Below are 20,513 nucleotides of genomic sequence, written 5' to 3'. Positions count from 1 at the left end.
CGCTTTAGTACGAGGCTGGTGTCAACTGACCGGCCTTCAGAGCCGTGACTGTCACCTCGTTGGCATGTGTCATTCTGGTCATGCAGTATACTTCCTGTCGTCCAACAGAGTCTGCACATCTGGGGTGGGTGAGTGCTAGGCTCTGTGCTCAGCCATCTCTGTGTGTTATCTCCCTGGTCTTCACAGCAGCTCGTGAAGAGGTAGGAGTCCTCTTGTACAGAGGAGGCCGCTGTGGCCCAGAGAGACGGAACAGCTTGCCTGAGGCCACATGGCTGGATCATGTGTCTGTCAGGCAGTGATTAGATTTGCTTAGGTGCCGAGGTAACAGACTGCCTGGAAGGGGGGCTCCTGGATCTTTCCTCAAAGCCTTGTGAGCAGTGCAGTCCTAACCCAGGGGTCAGCCCCTTCCCTGGACTTCCATGGGTGCTAGATGTGTTCACACAGCAACACTGGCACGAAGAGCACAGAGGACGTCCTTGGCCGGGCCAGGATCCTTTGATCTAGTCTTGCATTCCCCAGGAGGAAAAATCCTCCACGGGAAGACATTGATGCTTGTGGTGTCAGTGACTGCGACGTGACTATAGATCCCATTCTTCGTCACTCTTCTATCACAGTCAGGTCGTTTTACAGCGAGTCTCACTTGTCTGAAGAGCTCCACGAGGACAGAGATCTTCTGGTCCCCTTTTGCAGTTAAGGCCTAGAGAAATTCGGAAGCTTCTCAGGCATGCACTGCTGAGCTGAGCTGGAGCTCAGGGCTTTTCAAGCCAGAGGGAATCTGGTGTAGGAGGTGGCAGGGGGCTGGCTTCTTGGGTGTGCGGCCTGGGCAGCCTCCCAGACCTTATGCTGAGGTAGTCCCTATGTGGCCGAGCCCTGCTGGCACCTGCTGGATGTTGCTGGCATTGGAGCAAGGGCCCAACATCTGCATCTTGGGGCGCTGTGCTGGAGATGGAACCGGGCCTCAGGTGTGCGGCAGACGCTTCATCCCAGAGCCACGCTGCCAGCCTTGTATCGGGTCCTGAGCGTTTTGTAGCTGGTCCTGTTATAGCAGGACACCCGCTCAGATGCTCAGTGGGAGGAGTCTGACCTGACCTCCCCTCACGCTGCCTCTCCTCTGCCTGTCCTAGGCCCTGTTTGATACACAGAATGAACTTCGCACACACATCCCAAACTTCACCTTCAACCTGGGCTACTCAGGGAAATTCTTCCACACAGGTAGGTGGTGGTTTGCCCTTGCCCTCTGCACAATCTCTTGGGCTTCTCCCAGCCTGCCCCCCAGATTGCTGTTATGAGGGCACCAGATGTATATGCTGGGTGGGGGTGGGGAGTGACTCCAGAGTTCATGGTCCACAAGGGACATCCCAGCAGAGGGCATTTGGGGACAACAGCAACAAGGTTTCCATGTGCCTGGCAGCCTATGTGGTCCTAGGTTATGTTCTTCTCCTATCTCCTCCTCACTCTTACTTTTCAAAATCACTTTCAAAGTGAGTTCCACTTACAAAAGCTGTTAGTTGAATTAAAAAAATGCTTAGCCAGATGGTGGTGGCTCATGCCTTAATCCCAGCACTCAGGAGACAGAGGCAGGCAGATCTCTGTGAGTTCCAGGCCAGCCTGGTCTACAGAGTGAGTTCCAGGACAGCCAGAGCTACACAGAGAAATCCTGTCTCGAAAAACAACAACAACAAAGAGGGCTTTTATTACATTTTTATTACTGTGTGTATACATGTTTGTGTTCCTATGCCATAATGTGTGTGTGGAGGTCAGAGGACAACTTGGGGGTGGTTTTCTGCTTCCCCTGTGTGGGTCCCGGGGATTGAACTCAGGTTCTCAGGCTTGGCCATTTTGTTACTGAGCTGTTTCAGAAATGGGCTGAGTTTTAAGACTGTTACAGAAGTACACAGCGTAGAAAGTGACAGCACAAATGACTGTCCCTCCCCGCCACGGCCACCACTGTCCTGTGTTTTGTCTGTAGTAGCAGGCGTGAGCTTGAGCGTTCTTCCACGTTCCTCACATGCTGGGCAAGTGAAAGGGAACCAGCCCTGAGCTGGGGGTCACAGTCCTCGGTGAGGATGGCTTCTGGAGTTCTAGGCAGGGCCACCGTGTCAGCAATAGGTTGAGAATGTGCCAGATGGCCCAAAGGTACCCGAGAGTGCTAGTGATGGTGTCTGCATTGTGTGTCCTTCGCCCTTAGCAGCTCGGAGGTGGCTCTCGTTGTACCTCCGAGACAGGTTTGAGTGCCCTGAACCCACCCAGAACTTCCTCTGCAGGCTAGTGGGCAAAAGGCATATGACCCAGTTTGGATCAGTGGAATAGGACAAGAGCAAGCATGTGAGAGGTGGCAGAAACACTTGGGGTTGTTGACTTCAAACACCGAGAGCCCACAGAGGAAATGGTGTGGCCAAGCCACTTATTGAGGCAGGGGCAGTCCAGACTAGACTTGGGTCTCTCTGGGCCAAAGCTCGGTTGACTCTTCCACGCAGCTATGTGGCCCGTGCCTGAATATTCCGTCTGTAGTCGGGCCAGGTTGGAAGGAGGGCTGTGTGGCCAGCCAGCTGGGCCGAACTCTCTCTGCCGCTGCCGTAGGTACCGACGCTGAGGATGCTGGGGATGACCTGCTGCTGTCCTACGTGAAGGAGTTCTGGTGGTTCCCCCACATGTGGAGCCACATGCAGCCCCACCTCTTCCACAACCAGTCTGTGCTGGCTGAGCAGATGGCCCTGAACAAGAAGTTCGCTGTCGTGAGTAAGATTCCCCATGGGACAGAACTGGGGGGCGGGGGGAGGGGTCAGGGGCTGGGCTGGGCTTCATCTGATAGATGGGCTTCATCTGATAGATCCGTTTCTGGGCTAGGGCCTGGGGTGAGCTGCCCTGATAGCCGCTGTCTCCTCAAGAGGGCGGTCCCTCTGTATAGACAAGAACTAAAGCTCACTGGACCTGGTGGTACATGCCTGGAATTCCAGCCTTTGGGAGGATCAGTTGCAGCCAGCCTGGGCTACATGAGACCCTGTCTCAAAACAACAAAAACCAAAACCCCCAAATTAAAGAAACTGAGGCTCAGGAGGTCACCTAAGGACTCACGCTGAGGTCTGTTCATTTCCTGGACCCAAACTCTTACCTTCAGGCAGGGTAGAACCTCTGGAGAGCTGGCAGAGGTACTTAAGCAAAGAGAGAGATACGCAGAAGCCCAGTGTGGACACACTGGCCAAGCAAAGAGAGCAGGGAGGTGAGTCCTCTGAGCTCGGTGCCAGGCATGTGGACCGAAGGAGAGTTGGGAGACTAGTTCTAGGCTTGTTTCTGCTAGTCACTTGCTTTGAGATTCTGAGCCCCTCCTTTTCTGTTCCAGGCCTCAGTTTCCCCATCTGCACCTATGGGCTTAGACCACATGCCCTACCATTCTAGTCTTTGTTTTTTGTCTTGTGTTCTAAAAAAGAGAAACAGGGTCCAAAAGGAAAGACTCCATTCTTATCCTGCCTGGGTCATCTTCTCCCCAGGAGCACGGCATTCCCACAGACATGGGGTACGCAGTGGCGCCCCACCACTCTGGTGTGTACCCTGTGCATGTGCAGCTGTACGAGGCCTGGAAGCAGGTGTGGAACATCCGTGTGACCAGCACAGAGGAGTACCCCCATCTGAAGCCTGCCCGCTACCGCCGTGGCTTCATCCACAACGGCATTATGGCAAGTGGCTTCGAGGGGCATGGTGGGCGTTGTCATGGAGCTGCACACTCTGCTCGGAGGCCTGGCTGCAGGTGGCCGACTGAGGGGTTGGCCAGTTTCTGCCGCTGTTCTGCCTCAGAGACTGCATCATAGGGAGGGCAGATTGGCCGTCCTTCTTAGCTTTGGTGACAGGATCAGGAAAGCTTGCTTTCTTTCTTTTTTAAAATGGACTTTTGCTTTGTGTATGCATGTGTGTGTGTGTGTGTGTGTGCGTGTGCGTGCGCCCCCAAGGGTGCAGGAGACTCAGAAGTGAAAAACCCAGACAAGTCCCTGACCTTGGGGACCTGACATTCTGTAGGGAGAGACGGACAAGGTGGTCACAAGTATGTGAAGCTTACAGTGGAAAGATGGTGAGAGCACCCTGGAGAGAACCCAGCAGGAAAGGGGTGCGGTCAGTAATAGTCTTCCGAGGCTGAGAAAGCAGTGGGTGCGAAGGCCCGAAGGTGGGGTGTGATTGAGGACCCAGCAGGGGCAGATGGCAGTGGGTGTCAAAGAGGTAATGGCCAGGTGGGAGACTGGCCGTGACGGCCTGGAGCTTTAAGCAGAGATGGAAAGGCTTTGGGTGGGCACGATCTAGTCCGTTCATTCTGCCTGTGGTGTGGGCAGAGTGTAGGGTCCAAAAGTGGAAGCAGGCAGACCAGCAAGGGACGGATGGCAGGTCTCCACATGAGAGAGGGGGTACCTTCGTCACAGCACAAGGCTAGCACATGGTCACATGCTGGACTCAGAAGGTCGAGCTGAATTAGATACAGCGTCTAGGAGAAAGGAGAGAGGTCGGGGGTGATGCGGCTTCATGGCTTGAGGCCCTAGAAGGATGTGTTATCACCAGCTGTGATTGGTACAGGCAAGGTTGCACTTTACTGTCCGTCCTTCTGCCCAGCCATTTGCCTACCCACACACTTCACTTCCCTACCTGCCTCTTTAGTACCGGGGACTCTTTTTCATTATGTTTGTTTACATTTATTTATTTATTTATTTTTATTCGTGTGTGTGTGTGTGTGTGTGTGTGTGTGTGTGTGTGTGTGGTGTGTGTGGTGTGTGTGTGGTGTGTGTGGTGTGTGTGGTGTGTGTGTGTGTGTGTGTGTGTGTGTGTGTGGTGTGTGGTGTGTGTGTGTGTGTGTGTGGTGTGTGTGGTGTGTTGTGTGTGTGTGTGTGTGGTGTGTGTGTGTGTAGATCAGAGGACAACTTGTAAGAGTTACTTCTCTCCCTCCACCAGGAGGACTGAACTGAAGTCATCAGGTTGGTGACCAGTACCTTACCTGCTGAGGCTTCTTGCTGCCTCCTCCCTCTCTCCCTCTCTCTCCCTCTCTCTCCTCTCTCTCTCTCTCTCTCTCTCTCTCCCTCTCCCCCTTCCCCCTCTCCCCCCTTTCTCTCCCTCCCTCCCTCCCCCTCTCCCCTTCCTCTCTTCCCCTCCCTCCATTTATTTATTTATTTATTCAGGGTCTCATAGCCCAGGCTGGCCCTGGGATTCATGTTAACTCTGGGCATGAGGTAGTCATGAGACATGCTCATTCCCTGTTCTTAGAGCCTGGTTTCCAGAAGGAAGACAGACAATATGCAGTCCAGGGGTTCATGACTACCAGTACGACGAGCTGAGGCTGACACTGCAGTGCTGTGTTAGAGGGCCAGACACCCTCACTGCAAATGGCGCACGTGTCTAGAAACTCCCATGCTACTTTTGGACCTGTTTAGTTTGTGTAGGGAACAGCAGTGAAGTGTAAGACAAGGGCGGTGGTCCCCCTGGGGAGCACTGTGGCTGCAGAGCCCTTGGGAAGGCCTCCCAGGAGTGGGGGCTGTGTGACCTCCTAGGGGAGCGTCTTTCCGAGGAGGTCCCAGCCCTTCTCCTGAGGAAGCAGCCTTCCTTTCTGGACCACGGCTGGAGATGCCATGGCCCCTCTCCTGCTCCCTCCCAGGTCCTCCCTCGGCAGACCTGTGGCCTCTTCACACACACCATCTTCTACAACGAATACCCTGGAGGCTCCAGTGAGCTGGACAAGATCATCAATGGGGGAGAGCTCTTCCTCACCGTGCTCCTCAATCCTGTGAGTGCTCTGCATCCCAGGGCTGGTGTGAGGAGGGGTGCTGACAGCCTGTCCGTAACCGAGGGGCTTCCTGAGCTGGGGAGGAGTGGACAGGTTGGCGTGGGGACCTGGAACCTGGGAGGCCCACTGTCCACTTGTGGCACTGGCCTCCTGGGCTGTGGGACCCAGACAAAAGCAGTGGTATTTTCTCTTTGTAATTGTGCACTTTTATATAGACATGTTAGCACTTCTTGTTTATGTTCTCTTTCTAGTCTTCATGTGTATATACGTGCACATTCACGTGTGCACCACACACATTTCACTTGAACCTTTCTGGGTCTCTCTTTTCTTGTTTGTAAGGTGGAACTAGCTATTCTAACATTATAAAATGAGCAAGGTGATTGTTATTCTCAACCTTGTGAACTGCATACTCCTCATATTCTGTGTACACTCCCTGTCCTGATTTATAAAACAATGCAAACAGCTTCTGCTCAGGCCAGCTTCCTACGCTAGGCCTGTAATATTAGCAGTCAGTGAGACCTGGGTTTCCCTTGGCTGAACACAGCCAAGGTCACCCAGTTTGTTGATAGTCCCAGTGTACCTTGCCCTGGGTGTCAGCGGCCAGTATCAGGTGGGGATCCGGTGACTCAGAAGCTGACCCAGCCTCACCTCCCTCTCCCTTCCCTGGAACAGATCAGCATCTTCATGACGCACTTGTCCAACTATGGAAATGACCGCCTGGGGCTGTACACCTTCAAGCACCTGGTGCGCTTTCTGCACTCTTGGACCAACCTGAGGCTGCAGACACTGCCTCCTGTGCAGTTGGCCCAGAAGTACTTCCAGATCTTCTCTGAGGAGAAGGACCCACTTTGGCAGGTGGGCAGAGTGCCACGGTGCTTTCTCTTCTCAGGCATGGGCTCCAGGCTCAGCCGTTACATGTCGCATTCCCTCACCAGTATGGGCACACTCCTGGGCATGCATAGGTGCAGTATATGTGTACGCTGTATATGCCCCTACCCCTCCCCATAAACTTGTGTGCATGCACACTCATACACAGCCTTGGAAAAGAGCCTTTGGAATCTGTGGGTAAGGCTGGAGAGATGGCTCAGTGGTTAAGAGCACTGGCTACTCTTCCAGAGGACCCGGGTTCAATTCTCAGTATCCACATGGCAGCTCACAACTGTCTGTGACTCCAGTTCCAGAGAACCTGGCACCCTCATATAGATTATATATATACTGGCAGAACACCAATACAAATTAAAAAAAAAAAAACTAAACAAAAAACTTGGGGTAAAACTAGTGTAGGCAAAGTATAGAGAGTGTCTGCCCTGCCTAGTGGCCGCTCATGCCTTTTCCTTCACCTGCAGCAGGCTCTGAGCTACTGGCAAAGGGGCTGAGGGGAGGTCTAGGGCAGTCTTTGGGAAAATCTATACCAGGACTACTAAAAACAGGAGGTAGAAGCTAGACTCAGGCCAGAGATCCACACACTTGCTCCTGGGCCAAGTCTGGCATGTGGTCTGTCTTTGTAAAGAAAGTTTTGTGGGCACCCAGCCACGCTTCTTGTGCGCCTGTCTGGGCCACTTTGGAGTGACTGCAGCAGCGAGCAAAGAGTACTGTAAGCCTACAATGTTTACTAACATTTCCCAGGCGGTTTCTCTTGCTCCCCAGGGGAAGTTTGCTGAACTCTGGATTCAGGCCTTAGCTTGTGCAGTTAAAGTCAGCAAGTCCTTGTGAGTTCCTGTCAGTGATGAGCACAGAGCTGGCCATTTGCCAGGCTCGATGGGATCTTAACACTAACCGGAAATGGTCCCGAGCTGTCACAGAGTGGTGTTGGGAGGTGAGGATGCAGCAAGAGCACAGAGTGGTTAAGAGCCATGTAACTATGGGGCGTGGTGGCGCATGCCTTTAGCTCAATACCTGGGAGCAGAGTCAGGTAGATCTCTGTGAGTTTGACGCCAGCCCAGTTTACATAGTGACTTTCAGGCCAGCCAGTGAGACCCCGGTTTCAAACAAACAAACTAACTAACTAGCAAACCCATATGGAGGGAGTTCACTCATGCATCTTAGACCTCCTTCACATCCTTTCCATTGCTGTTTTAGGATCCTTGTGAGGACAAACGCCACAAAGACATCTGGTCTAAGGAGAAGACATGTGACCGCTTTCCAAAGCTTCTCATCATTGGCCCCCAGAAAACAGGCAGGTCTCTTGACCCTTGACCCAGCTTCCCCCACTGCCTGTTATCTCAGCCACAGAATTCTGGGGACCATCTTGATCAGGTCTCAGTCTTAAATATTCTATCTCCTTTTACCAGAAATGGGAGCAACCTAGGGACCAATAGGAATTGCCTGTCATTGTGGGGGTGGAAAGCAGAGGGAGATGTGGCATTTATTTTGAACCATAGCCTCAGAGAACACCCCGACACCCTCCTAGGAGTCTCCGAGACAAGGCAGGAAGGATGTCTAGATCACTTACTTGGAAAATTTGAACAGAGCCAGGCAAAAGTGAGTGGATCAGCACAAAGAGGACTGTGATCAATTAGTCATGTCTGTCAGGAAGATGCACTGGCAGGATTGCTGAACATTTGCCATCCACTCAGTTCTATAAGGATAGGTAGGTGTTCCTTTTTATAGCCAAGAACAGAGGGTCAGGGGAGTTGTGACTTTCTGTAACACAGTTGGGAAGCGATAGTTCCAGGTCTGGAGACCTGATCTGCGACCCTGGAGCCTCACAGTCACCAGATGTTACAGTCTCCCTGGGTGTGCTGTTATACAGAGAGCACTCGAGAATGAACAAAAGATCCTCTCAAAGAGGAGGAAGGACCAAGACAGGGAGGCACCAGCAAGGAGAGCGGGTGGGCCTGGGCTTCCTGGTTCCTGGAGAGTTTCATGCGGGCTGCCCATGCTACATGCCTATAAATCCCAGCACTCAGGAAGAGTTTGAAGTAGCCTGCGGTCCATGTCAGGACACTGTCAAAAAGCAAAGCGATCCAGCACAGAACAGCAGTAAAAAGACGCGAAGAGAACGAGAATTTCCCTTTCCCATGAACGGACCTGGAGGGTCCGCACTTCCGTATCCCTGGGCCGTTCCCAGGTTCCCATTTGGACAGAGGCCCAGAGCTAGAAAAGGGGGCAGGAAGCGCCTAGTTCAGAGACTCTGAGGAGACAGCAGGTAACTGGACTGGCAGTGTGGTGGCAAGGAATCCTGAGGTCGAGTCCTTGTCTAGTCATGAAGAAGGCTGTGATAAGATACACGGTATCTGGAAGGGTTACAGGAACCAATGGTCGTGTGTGGACCTTACGGTCTGCATTTAGTGCATCTTTTATTATACTCACGAGGGAACTAAGACTCCAGAAGGGAAGGGATTTTCCCAGCCCCTCCCAATGACTAGGGAAGACAGGCCCAGGATGTATTCTTTGTCTTGTTGTTGGGGGCTGGGCTGAGATCTCAGCTGCTCCCACTCTCATAGGCACCACGGCCCTCTACCTGTTCCTGGGCATGCACCCGGACCTCAGCAGCAACTACCCCAGCTCCGAGACCTTTGAGGAGATCCAGTTTTTTAATGGTCACAACTATCACAAAGGCATCGACTGGTAAGTGGCCTTCTGTCTCCAGCAGGGCAGGAAGGCCAGTGTGGAGCCAGCTGGGGTGGCCATTGTGGCCACAGCAGGAAGCAGCTGGTTGCTCACACGCAGCTGAAATTCCTGCAACCAGGGACAAGGCGCAGTGACTGTTGAGTCATGTCGCAACAGTGCTGTGACAAACAGGACACTGGATGAGGAAGCCCTTTGCCCAGCCCCTCCCTCACTCCACAGAATCATAGAGTCCTCAAGGAGCGAGGGTTGCACCCTGTGACAAGTCGCCAGTGGCAGCAGCATGCTCTGAGTGGCTTTTCCTCCGCCCACGGCCAACTGCAGGGAGAGGGGTTCCTGTGGGTCTCTGAGAGCTCTCTGGGGGGCGGTAGAATCATACTTTCCCAGGAGGGCACCGTATAGGGGGCTAGCCTGGGCTGCTGTTGCCGCCAGTTTTTCCATTTGTATCTTTCCTACCTTTATAAGCCTGTGTGAGCATGTTCTACCATTCTGCACTGTTCACTAGTGGGTTCCCCGGGTGCAGAGATTATGGGCCTCTGTGTTTGCCGATGGCCGTCTTCACATTGTTTTCTTTCACTTGCCGTATATCATCTGTCCACGCCTCTCCATCGTGCCGTCTGTACCCTCTTACCCAAAGCCCCTTGTGGCCGGATGTCTTAGTCAAGCCAGGGTGTTTGGGATTCTAGAAAGGAAATGTGGACGAGCTGTTCCTGTAGCAATACACCCCCCTCTGCCTGGATTTCAGGGTGCCCCGCCGCACATGTGGATAGCGGGCAGCTGTGGGGATGCTTTTGCCAGGAAGGTTAAGGAATTGGTTGCTGGACACTACAAGCTTAGGAAACAGGTTTTCTGAGCTTCCTCAGCTCAGGTATTGCAGATGTCTGTCTCAAATGAGAGAGGCTGATTTCTTGGCCCCATTCCCAAGACTTTTTTTTTTTTTTAAGTAACAAACACTCTTTTATTTTATTCATTTATTATATATCCATTGTTCTGCCTACACACCAGAAGAGGGAGCCAGATCTCACTAGGTGGTTGAGGGCTGCCATGTGGTTGTTGGGAATTGAACTCAGGACCTCTGGAAGAACAGCCGGTGCTCTTAACCTCTGAGCCATCTCTTCAGCCCTTTTTTGTTTTTTTCGAGACAGGGTTTCTCTGTGTAGCTTTGCGCCTTTCCTGGAACTCACTCTGTAGACCAGGCTGGCCTTGAACTCACAGAGATCCGTCTGCCTCTGCCTCCCGAGTGCTGGGATTAAAGGCGTGCACCACCACCTCCTGCGCCACCACCTCCTGGCGTGGCTTTGGTTTTATAGGTAGGTCTGAGGTGGGGTGTGAAGGTTTGATAGGTCCTAGGGGATTCTGTTTAAAGGTCATTGGGACCACTGAAGAAACTTTGAGTTAGGGTGTACTTTGTTTCCTTTCACTGTCTCTAAGGGGATCTGTTCTGCTGGGTGGGAGGTGGGGCAGGGCCATCCACAGCTGTCTAGGGAGAGGGTCTGAGTGGCAGAAGGTGACTGGAGAACACTTACCCCAGGTCCAGAGGTGGCAGTGGACATCCATCTCCTTGCACTTGTCTTTTTTTGGCTGGGAGTCACTCTGAGCCTGGCTTGTCCCCAGAGACAGAGGTCAGGGCCAGCAGGTTATCTGTGGAGCCACGCAGTCCCCTCCCCAGGCCCCACAACCTACAGCACACTCCTAGGACTCTCCAGGTTTTTGATTCTATGGTGCCCACCAGGAAAGAGGAATTTGGAATAGGAGCCTGCCAGGTGGCAGTTCCTCCCCGAATCCCCGTCGGAGGCGAGTCCTTGCTGGTTGGGGCAGTACACCTTGCTTCGTTTTTTTAGGAAATTCCACCTCCAGGGACCCCCCAGCCTGTCACACTGCATTCCTGGGGCCTCTGGCTTAGGAGATTTGGCCTTGAGCCCTGCCTTTGGGCTTCCTACAGGTACATGGAGTTCTTCCCTATTCCCTCCAACACCACCTCTGACTTCTACTTTGAGAAAAGTGCCAACTACTTTGATTCAGAAGTGGCACCGCGGCGGGCAGCTACCCTGTTGCCCAAGGCCAAGATCCTCACCATCCTCATCAATCCAGCCGACCGAGCGTACTCCTGGTACCAGGTGAGTAGGGTGTGGATCTGTACGACATTTACTGACCAAGCACCACTGTGTTTGGCCCTGGGCCCGTCGCCTGGTGTGTGATGGCTGAGAGTAGTCTTGGCCCTGTGGCACTTCTGGCATGGTGGTGGTGACAGGCAGACTGTCATTGTCTGTGTACCTGCCCACTCCAGGCTTCACATGGGGCCTGCCTTGGACTCCGATAGCCGTAAGAGGCAGACTCGGAGTGGACTTAGAGAGAGCCTCGATTCCCAAAGCAGCCATCTGGGTTATCTTGCTATGGTTTCCTCCCTGTGAGGGGTAGCTGGCAGCAGGGACTTGGGCAGGAGGAGATCCTCCTGCAAGGATCTAAGAAGGCAGCCCCCACCCGACTGCAGCAAGAGCTGCAACTAGAGACCTCCGTGTTGCGGTTGCAGCTGTACAGTGCTCCAGGGCTTCCTGGGTTTCTGTGCCTGACTTGACTTCTGTGTGTCTGTGCTCATGGGAATGCTGCTCACCCTGGCCTGGGCTAGGAGGGGTTTCCTCTCCTGTCTTCTGGTCTTCCTTGGGAGTATGCCATGCTGCAAGCACTGTGTCTGCGTGGCCTTGGTGCATGAGGCTACTTTTCTGGCTGCTTGCATCAAGCCATCAGACTGGATCTGACCTTCATGCCGTGGGACAGCTAGGCCTCAGCCTTAGGTTACCTGAGAAGTATACACTGTCCCAGCCTGGGAGGCCTAGCCACTTTGAGTGGCTCTTTGCCACCTTCTGAACCTCCTCACTTAATGCTGTGGTGGCTGCTTCCTGGGGCCTCGCTGAGTCTTGTGTAGTGTGCAGGGTTCCTCCTTTCTCTGGTCCCTTAGGACTCTCACCTGCCTGCAGTGGAAGGAGCCCTTTCTCTTGTTCTGTAGGATGCTGGTTTATACCTTGTCTTGCCGTCCCAGGGGCTCCATCTTTATGGGAAGCCTAGAGTGCAGCAGGCAGCGTCTCTCTCCTCTGGGTACACTGGCTCCAGCAAAGCATGGATGGCCAGAGGGCTGCTCTCATGTGGAGACATGCAGGGGCTGAGGATGCTCTTGGGAGTCCAGTCAGTCCTGTCTGGTAGTCATCTCTTGAACTGCACAGCAGTTTTCTAGTAGACAAGGGTGTGTGTGTGTGTGTGTGTGTGTGTGTGTGTGTGCATGTGTGTCTCCTTTACACAGGTTTCATGTGGTGTAATGGAGTTCTCTAAAGGGACAGAACCTATAGAATGAATATGCATATACAGGGTTTATTGGATTGGCTACACGGTAGAGTCTGAGCAGTCTAATAATGACTGTTGCACACTGGAGAGGCTGAGAGCTCTTGCAGTCCCAGTCTCTCCCTGAAGGCCTGCAGGTTCCTGGAGAGCTGCTAGGGTTCAGTTCACATTTGGAAGCCAGAAGAAGTTAATTCTGATCTAAGGGAAGGAATGCAGCAGCAGCAGCAGCAGCAGCAGCAGCAGCAGCAGCGTAGATGAACTTGGAAATAAGAGTAAAAAACAGATAGGCAAAAGCCAAGCTTGGTTCTTCCACCTCTTTTTATCAAAGCTACCACTGGGGGGTGCTGTCCACTTTTAGGGTGGGTCTCCCCGCTTCAGATAACCTGATCAAGAAGATCCCTCTTGGGTATTCCTTGTGCCTTGCGTGTTAGTTGATTACAGATTACAGTCAAGTTGACAGCCAAGGCTCACCAACACACGTGACATTTGAATGCAGGTCTTACAAACCTAAGGCCTTATTCTTTGTCCTGTCCATGATCAGGGGAGTCGGTGCCATAAGGAGAAAGGCTGCTTTATTCCAGGAGGATTTAAGAAGGTACTGGGAAGAGAAGAAGGGAGCTGGGCTGTCTTCAGAAAGTCAGGAGGAGCAGAGATTGTCCTATACATTTATATACATTACTGTCCTGCCTGCCCTGGACTGGGTGATGCATGATCCTCAGCGATGAGCAGGGTCAGTTAGCATGGGCAAGTCCCTGGCCTCTGACCTCTGAGATCTGCTGGTGGCTTATGGCATTATAGGTTGGTCAACCTGACATTTCCTCCTTCTGTGACTTCTGTCAGTCTATCTAGTGTCTATCGAGGACAGTGTTGCTTTTGGTAGAAGAGATGCTCATGTCCTTTCTAGTAGGTAACACTCTTTCAGCAAGGACAGGGGCTTTGAATTGCAGGGCTTGGAGCAGGTGTTTCCATCCAGCTGGCATTTGAGAATATGGTTGCATTTTTATTTATCAATAGCCATTTTCTCTATGTAGTAGCTGATTCTGGTTTTCCATTTTATAAAGGTGATATAATTGGTGTTCTTGTTGTTTGGGTTTTTGGAAATTGTTGTAAAAAGGAAAAAAAATGAGGGCTGGGGTCGAGCTCAGTTGTAGAATGCTTGCCTAGCATGCACAAGGCTCTGGGTTTGATCTCTGCACTGCACAAATCTAGATGTGGTGACACATGCCTGTAATCATAGTGCTTAGAATGTAGAGATAGGAGAATCAGAAGTTCAAGGTCACGAGGCCATCCTCCACTGTACATAGTGAATTTGAGGCCAGCCTGGATTATATGAGACTATGTCTCAAGAAATGGGAGTCAGTGTGAAGAAAGCCACATGGGTGTTGGCACTTGCTGGCTAGCAGGTCCCTGGAGTGTCAGGAGTCTCAGAGACCGTGCCAGTGAAGAGCATTTGAAAGCTGGTGTAGTGTACCCTACCTTGCAGAGATGTGGAAGCCGGGGCTCTGGAGTTGATGCCTCTTTGGGGCTAAAGCGATGAGGCAGAAGCAGGACATCAGCCTAGGCCCCCCACTCGCTTCTCTTCCCCTGTGATGTACCCATCCTCTTCCTCGCCACAGCACCAGCGAGCCCACGATGACCCAGTGGCCCTAAAGTACACCTTCCATGAGGTGATCACAGCTGGCCCTGATGCGTCCTCGAAGCTGCGTGCCCTGCAGAACCGTTGCCTGGTCCCTGGCTGGTACGCCACTCATATTGAACGCTGGCTCAGCGCCTTCCATGCCAACCAGGTAGCTATCCGCCCTGCTTCTTGGAGAAAGGAGTGGCTGTAGTTTAAGGGGACCTGGGAAGTCATGGGAGGGATGAGGAAGGAGGGGGAGCCAGGGTGTGGTCGTGGAGAGGAAGCCTGCATGGAGGGTCAGCAGGGTTAGATCACAGGACATCTTTTAGAGAAGCCTTGACTGGAGCAGAACAGTGTGGGCTGGAGGCTTTGCGGGAGGCTGCAGTAGGTGCACTGTGGGGATGTGAGGAGCAGGGATGTCAGCTTTCTGGTAGCTTAAACTCTGGGAGAGAGTAAGATGGGGAGCTGGCCGTGAACAGGGATTGAGCAGGGATAGATACCTTTGGTAGAGGAGTAGGGGGTTAACTCTGGGTGCTCAGGGCCCTGTGTTTACAGCCAGGCCATTCCTGCTGCAGTGGGCATGGACAGTTGGCCACTGGGATGAAAGCAAGTCCAGACAGCTTTTTTTTTTCCTTTCCTGTCTCCAGATCCTGGTCTTGGATGGCAAACTGCTGCGAACAGAACCTGCCAAAGTGATGGACACGGTGCAGAAATTCCTCGGGGTGACCAGCACTGTTGACTACCACAAAACCTTGGCGTAAGTATTGTCTTGGTCTTTGGCCAGATTCTGGGCCGGGGCAACAAAGGCTTGAATAGCTAGGACAGACCTAGGGTTGATTGAAGTTAGTAAGAAAGCATGCAGCTCTTCCCTGACGGTGACTCTTGGGCAGAAAGCAAAGGTTAAAAGGGTTCCAGTCCTATCAGAACGCTTTGGCCTTAGGAGAAGGGAGTGATGGATCTCCTCTGCGCAGCCCGCCTTGGAGGATTCTCCTCAGTGCAGTCTTGGCTCTTGTCTACTGAGGGAGCGCCCACAGTAGGCGCCAGCCTGGGTTGCGGGGACTTGGGACTGGAGAGGCTGCCTTCCAGCGCTGTGACACACACAGGTGGCAGGTTCAGCCCCAGAGTCCTGAGAGTAGGAGGAATAAACGTATCCTCACTGGCTGTTTTCTGGGGAGTATTCCCTCCTCACTGTCAAGGATATTGGAGATGGAGCAGAAGGCGGTGCCTCTTGTGGAGCAGGAAACCACAACACCCCTGAGCGTAGGCTGCTCCTATCACTGGTGTTGGCTTAGGACCAAGTAGGACCATCTTGTTTTGTTTTCTCCATCTCTGAGTTCTGTGACTCGATAAGTCCTCTGGGTCTTGGAACCTCCACTTGTAATTCTAGGGGTGGAGATAAGGAGGATTACTCCTGCCTCCTAAGATTGACGGATTGAATGAGAAACTACGTGTGGTGCTCTGGGCTCCATTCTTGGAATGGAGCCTGTGTTTTCTGTGTGGCTGCTACCATCTTGAAATTTGGGGGTTAAAGAAATCTTGGGTTCAACACAAAACAAAACAGAAAACCCTATTCTACATCATTAGGGATTGCTCAGAAAATGTCTTGCAGGATTATGTGGGACTGGAAAGAGTCCACAGGGATTTTGGGAGGAACTGGAGCTACTCAGGCTAGACCAGAGACTAAGAACATGGAGGTGCCTCTTCTGGGAGAGAGGCAGTGTACCCAAGGCAACACTTGAGCTAAAGGTGGCAAGTGTCAGCATGCACTCACACTCACTGTGTGAGTGGAGGAGACTCCCTGCACACTAGGACAAGGACATGACCTTGAGGAAGGAGGCCAGACCACTCACCCACGGCCTTCCAACCTCTTCAGGTTTGACCCAAAGAAAGGATTTTGGTGCCAACTGCTTGAAGGCGGAAAAACCAAGTGTCTGGGCAAAAGCAAGGGACGGAAATACCCAGAGATGGACTTGGATGTAAGTGGGGGATCTGTCCCCATGAGAGTGGGCTGAGTGGGAGGGGTCCCTCTCGGGGGAGGCCCTCAAACCTTTCCCCTTGACGATGGCACTGGTCTTGGGACCCTCTTGCACAGTAGTTGTTCTCTAGAGAGGAAAATGGAGGTTGGGCCTGGAGGTCAGCATCGCTTTAGTCAAGTAAGTGTTTATCACCTTTTAGCAAGGGTCGCAGTATGGGTTCCGTGGGGAAAGCCGGCGCTGTGCATGGCCTCCACACACGGGAAGCAGAGTCCAAGGCAGGGGTGCTGACCCAAGGGTGTGGTTGTGGGACAGAGGGCGTGGAGTTGGGGGCCATGCCCCAGGATCCGAACCTGTGAAAGGGAGAAGTAGGCCACCCTGCAGGGAGAACACTGTACGAGAGCAAGTTCGGGACGGCCGCAGCTGGCATGTCCTTGTCTTCCGCTTCCTTTTGACCTTTAGTTTTGATGAATGCTCTCTTCTCTCTCATGGGTTTTGACCCTGGGTACTGTGCTTTGGTGCTCCTCCTCCGGGAGCATTTTCTCTGGAGGCTTCTTGTTAGAAGATCATTGGGATAAGAAAGAGTCCGGTGTTATGGAGGGGGTCACGCTCATGCTGGCACGTCACCCCTGACCTGAGCTTTCTTGCCATTGCAGTCCCGAGCCTTCCTAAAGGATTACTACCGGGACCACAACATCGAGCTCTCGAAGCTGCTGTATAAGATGGGCCAGACACTGCCCACCTGGCTGCGGGAGGACCTCCAGAACACCAGGTAGCCTCGGCCACCACAGCCAGACAGAACGCTTGTGTTAGCAGGGGTGTCCTGCCTCACACTGAGCCAGACTGACCTGCCGAGAAGGGTGCTGGGCCCGGCCAGCCAAAAGCAACGAGCAATACTCTGCGAAGGCCCGTGGGGCCGGAAGCCCAGGCAGGTCTGCAAGCGCCTCAGAGCATCCGCCGCTGGATGTGTGGCCTATGGGGCCTCTCTGATACCGGAGGTCCGTTCCGTTCGCAGCTTCCCTGCCTGGGGAGACCACTTCCTGTTGGTGGAGGGTCATTCCCCGGTGGGAGGAGTCCTGGAGACTCTCTGTCCCTCACTGTGTTCTGCCCACTCCTGCCCTTCCCTCTGTCACACCGCTGCCCCCTGCTCCAGCAGGGCGTCCCCTCAGTATTAGCTGCCATATTTCCCTGTCCTCCAGACAGTAAGGGAGAAGAGTGCAGCTGGGCCTTTTCGCCCAACTAGGGAGAAAGACTGGGCATGTCCGTGAGGGTTTTGAGCTGGGCTCTGCCAGGGTTTAGCTGGGCACCCGGATGCACTCATTGGATTGGATGTGAGGGAGGCCATCTGGAGAGAACTTAGGACCTCTGTATTTGGGTTAATATTATCACATCTCATCTCTCCTTTGGGGGAGAGACTCTCTGGTCCCTATAGTAACCACCTAGTGCTCATGGTCTCTTGTAGGCCCTGGGCCACTGCCATGCCACTGGGCCTAGAGATATGGGCCTCAGGCCTGTCCTATTCACCTGGATGTGACTGTGGTGTTTCCTGTGGTAACGGCTGAGGCGAGTCAGGAGTCGGCCGGGGTCCATGCTCCGTGTACATACATCGTTTTGCAGCCACCGCCTCGGCCCAGCAGACATGGCAGAGTTAGCAAGACTGCTGTCCACTGCTTTGCCCAGCAACCTGTGGCCGAGGGTCCCCAGAGACCCCTTAACCTCCCAAATACTAAGAAGCTAAAGTATTTTAATATTTTGTGTTTTTTTTCTTGGTGCCAGAGTTTATACCCTGGGTGCTGGGGTCGCACTGTGTTTTATATATATATATATATAATGTGTATATATATATTATATTTTTTTTGGTTGGGTTTGTTTTTAATTCAGTCATACACAATGGTGGCAAGCCCTAACCTCAAAGGGTGTCATATCTTAATGCTAGAGAATGAGTTGGGAGGAAAGGCAAGTGTTTCCGGTAAGAGTCTAGGCCTCAGGGAGCTGGCTTGTCCCACAGAGGGAACAGAGACGGTAAGATGGGAAGGAAGACCAACTCTCTCCAGGAAGTCTGGGTTTACAAGCCTAGTGGCCCTGGGGTGTTTGGGCCACAGGGAAAAGCTGGGCTGGGGTGGGAGACGCCTGGGCTGCCCTCCCCCGTCACATGGTGCTAGGTTGGGAGCTGCCTTGGAGTGGGGCGCCCACAGGGACCCACAGAACTGTCTCCAGTCCCTGCAGACACAGGGTCTCTGGCTGTTTTCTGCTTGGTTTCTGTTCCTGCCCCCCATTCTTTCCACAATGTGAAGTGACCGAGGTTGGGTTGCCCTTCTCTGCCTCGCCCCCCAACTGCCAATTCAGTGTCCACCAGGCGTCCAGGACATTCTGGCATTCTGGGCTTGGAAGGGTCCCAAGATGGGCACCAAGTGGGTCCAGGAATGGGAGGTGGCCTTGGTCAGTGTCACCGAGCCAATTGGAAACAGTACCGAGAGCTAAGTTCAGGCCCCTGATCCTGAACCCTGTGCTCTTCCAGTACCACACTGCCTCGGAGCCCGTCCTCGGGACCCCCCAGTGTTTCAGGTTCCTGTCTTTCCCTCAGTCACAGCTGTGGTCATTCCAGGACACGGGGACAAACCACTCTTTCCCAGCCAGGTGCCTTTGAGCCTTCCCCTCCCGAGACCCGCACGCCGCTTTCCCTGCTGTGTCCTCTTGCTTCATCCTGGTGGCCAGGGCTGTCTTCATGCTGAGCTGGCCTCTCCTCGAGTTGTCCACTGTGGCGGAGAGTGTTGGGTGCTCAGGGGCCCTGCATGCGTGGTTTCGGTGTGCAGAGCCATGTCGTGTCATGTTTCTCATTGGGGTCTTGGAGCCTGTGGAGTACCTGAGGACAGGGTGGGTTGGGTATGCTCAAACGTCTTGCCAGCAAGCTGGAGCCAGACTCAGAGTTGGTCAGAGTGTGTCCTTCGCCTCACTTCCCACCTGTCATGAGGGTGGCTCTTGTATTCTGAAAGTTGCTTCCTCTATGAGACCCTGTGAGAGCTGAGTTAGGGGGGTTGGAGTGGCCCCTGTATAGCATGCAGCTCCGTTAGCCTCTGCCTCTGGCCTCGGGTGGAAGTAGGCAGGTTAGAGACCCTAGCAGACAGGAGATACTCTGGGGTCTGTTTCCTTCTAAGACCCCGGGGGCTGCCATCTGTTCTAAGCCTGTAGGTTATTGCTGCTACTCTGTCCCTTCTTGCTACTGGACCCAGACTCTGGCCCAGCTTGCAGATACTGGGTCTTGGAATGTAGCTAAGTTTGTCCTAGGATCTCTCAACCAGAATGACTGGAAGCATTTGGAAAATCAAAAGAAGGTTGAGGAAATTCACTTCAATTGTTTAGGCCGCTCCCCTGTCCCTTCTGCAGTCTCTACCAGAAGCCTTTGCCTTATGGGTGCAGATCATCTACAACTGTCTCAGTCATTCCTGGTTCTAGAGCTTTCTATGGGGCAGGCACCTCTGAGAGCATGAGGTTAAAACGGACCTTTTCACAGCCTAATGGATGAGCAGTGAATGCTTCTGAGTCTGCTGATGTCCCACCCTGGAGCCCCAGGGGTATGTCAGTGGGAAGGGCGGGTTCAGAACCGTCTCACCCAGCGCTGGCCTGTGAGCGCCAGCCGCCCTCCATCTGGACTGAAGGAGGTCAGCATCTGCCAGCTTGTCTTCGTTCTCTGTGCGTGGACGTGTTGTAAACCTGTAAGTTGCAGGTATCACGAGACCGTGGATCCCTGCTGTTGCCCTGAAAGGTAGCGGCCCTCTGCCAGACCAGCCAGCGCACAGGCGACGCAGCCACTAACAGCTGCTGTCTGGTCTGTACCCAAAGGTCCCCACCCCCCACCCCACCTCCTGGCAATTATACCCGCTTTTAGTATTGGACCCAGTCAGGGCAAGAACATTGTATTTTATTACAAAGTTCCTTTGAATGCTAAAAAGGTTTCCCTTTGCCCATTTTTTTTTTTTTTTTTTTTTTTTTTTTAATGTTTGGTTTTTGTTTGTTTGAGACAAGGTCTCATTATGTAGTCTCGGCTAGCCTGGAATTTTCTGTGTAGCCCAGGCTAGCCCTGGAACTCATAGAGATCCACTTGACTCTCAAGAGCTGAGATTAAATGTGTGCACTTACCAGGTCCAGTCCAAAATAGTATTTTGTTTGTTTTATTGAGACAGAGTCTCACCATGTAACTCTGGCTGTTCTGGAAATTGCTGTATGAACCAGCCTGGCTTTGAACTCAGAGATCCACCTGGCTCTG

General features: G+C 53.0%; 1 protein-coding gene across 7 annotated transcripts in view; it reads left to right on the top strand.

The window, feature by feature from the left end:
- Ndst1 (N-deacetylase and N-sulfotransferase 1) overlaps positions 1–20,096 on the top strand; it is a 60,615-nt gene extending 40,519 nt beyond the window's left edge. For 6 of the 7 annotated variants that reach the window (XM_028890138.2, XM_028890139.2, XM_028890140.2 and 3 more), the window contains exons 4-15: positions 1,125–1,212; positions 2,581–2,735; positions 3,489–3,674; positions 5,627–5,755; positions 6,428–6,610; positions 7,835–7,931; positions 9,202–9,325; positions 11,268–11,442; positions 14,275–14,445; positions 14,924–15,033; positions 16,150–16,252; positions 16,906–20,096. In XM_028890138.2, the coding sequence (XP_028745971.1) occupies positions 1,125–1,212; positions 2,581–2,735; positions 3,489–3,674; positions 5,627–5,755; positions 6,428–6,610; positions 7,835–7,931; positions 9,202–9,325; positions 11,268–11,442; positions 14,275–14,445; positions 14,924–15,033; positions 16,150–16,252; positions 16,906–17,025 (1,641 nt within the window). In that variant the 3' untranslated portion in view covers positions 17,026–20,096. Of the gene's footprint in view, positions 1–1,124; positions 1,213–2,580; positions 2,740–3,488; positions 3,675–5,626; positions 5,756–6,427; positions 6,611–7,834; positions 7,932–9,201; positions 9,326–11,267; positions 11,443–14,274; positions 14,446–14,923; positions 15,034–16,149; positions 16,253–16,905 lie in introns of those variants that run through there. The other variant, XM_028890142.2, reaches the window with a different exon arrangement.
- The last annotated feature ends 417 nt before the right edge of the window (positions 20,097–20,513 follow it).

The sequence above is a fragment of the Peromyscus leucopus genome, chromosome 19 (genome assembly GCF_004664715.2).
Source record: "Peromyscus leucopus breed LL Stock chromosome 19, UCI_PerLeu_2.1, whole genome shotgun sequence".
Classification (NCBI taxonomy): domain Eukaryota; kingdom Metazoa; phylum Chordata; class Mammalia; order Rodentia; family Cricetidae; genus Peromyscus; species Peromyscus leucopus.
This window is presented reverse-complemented; position numbering and strand designations above follow the sequence as displayed.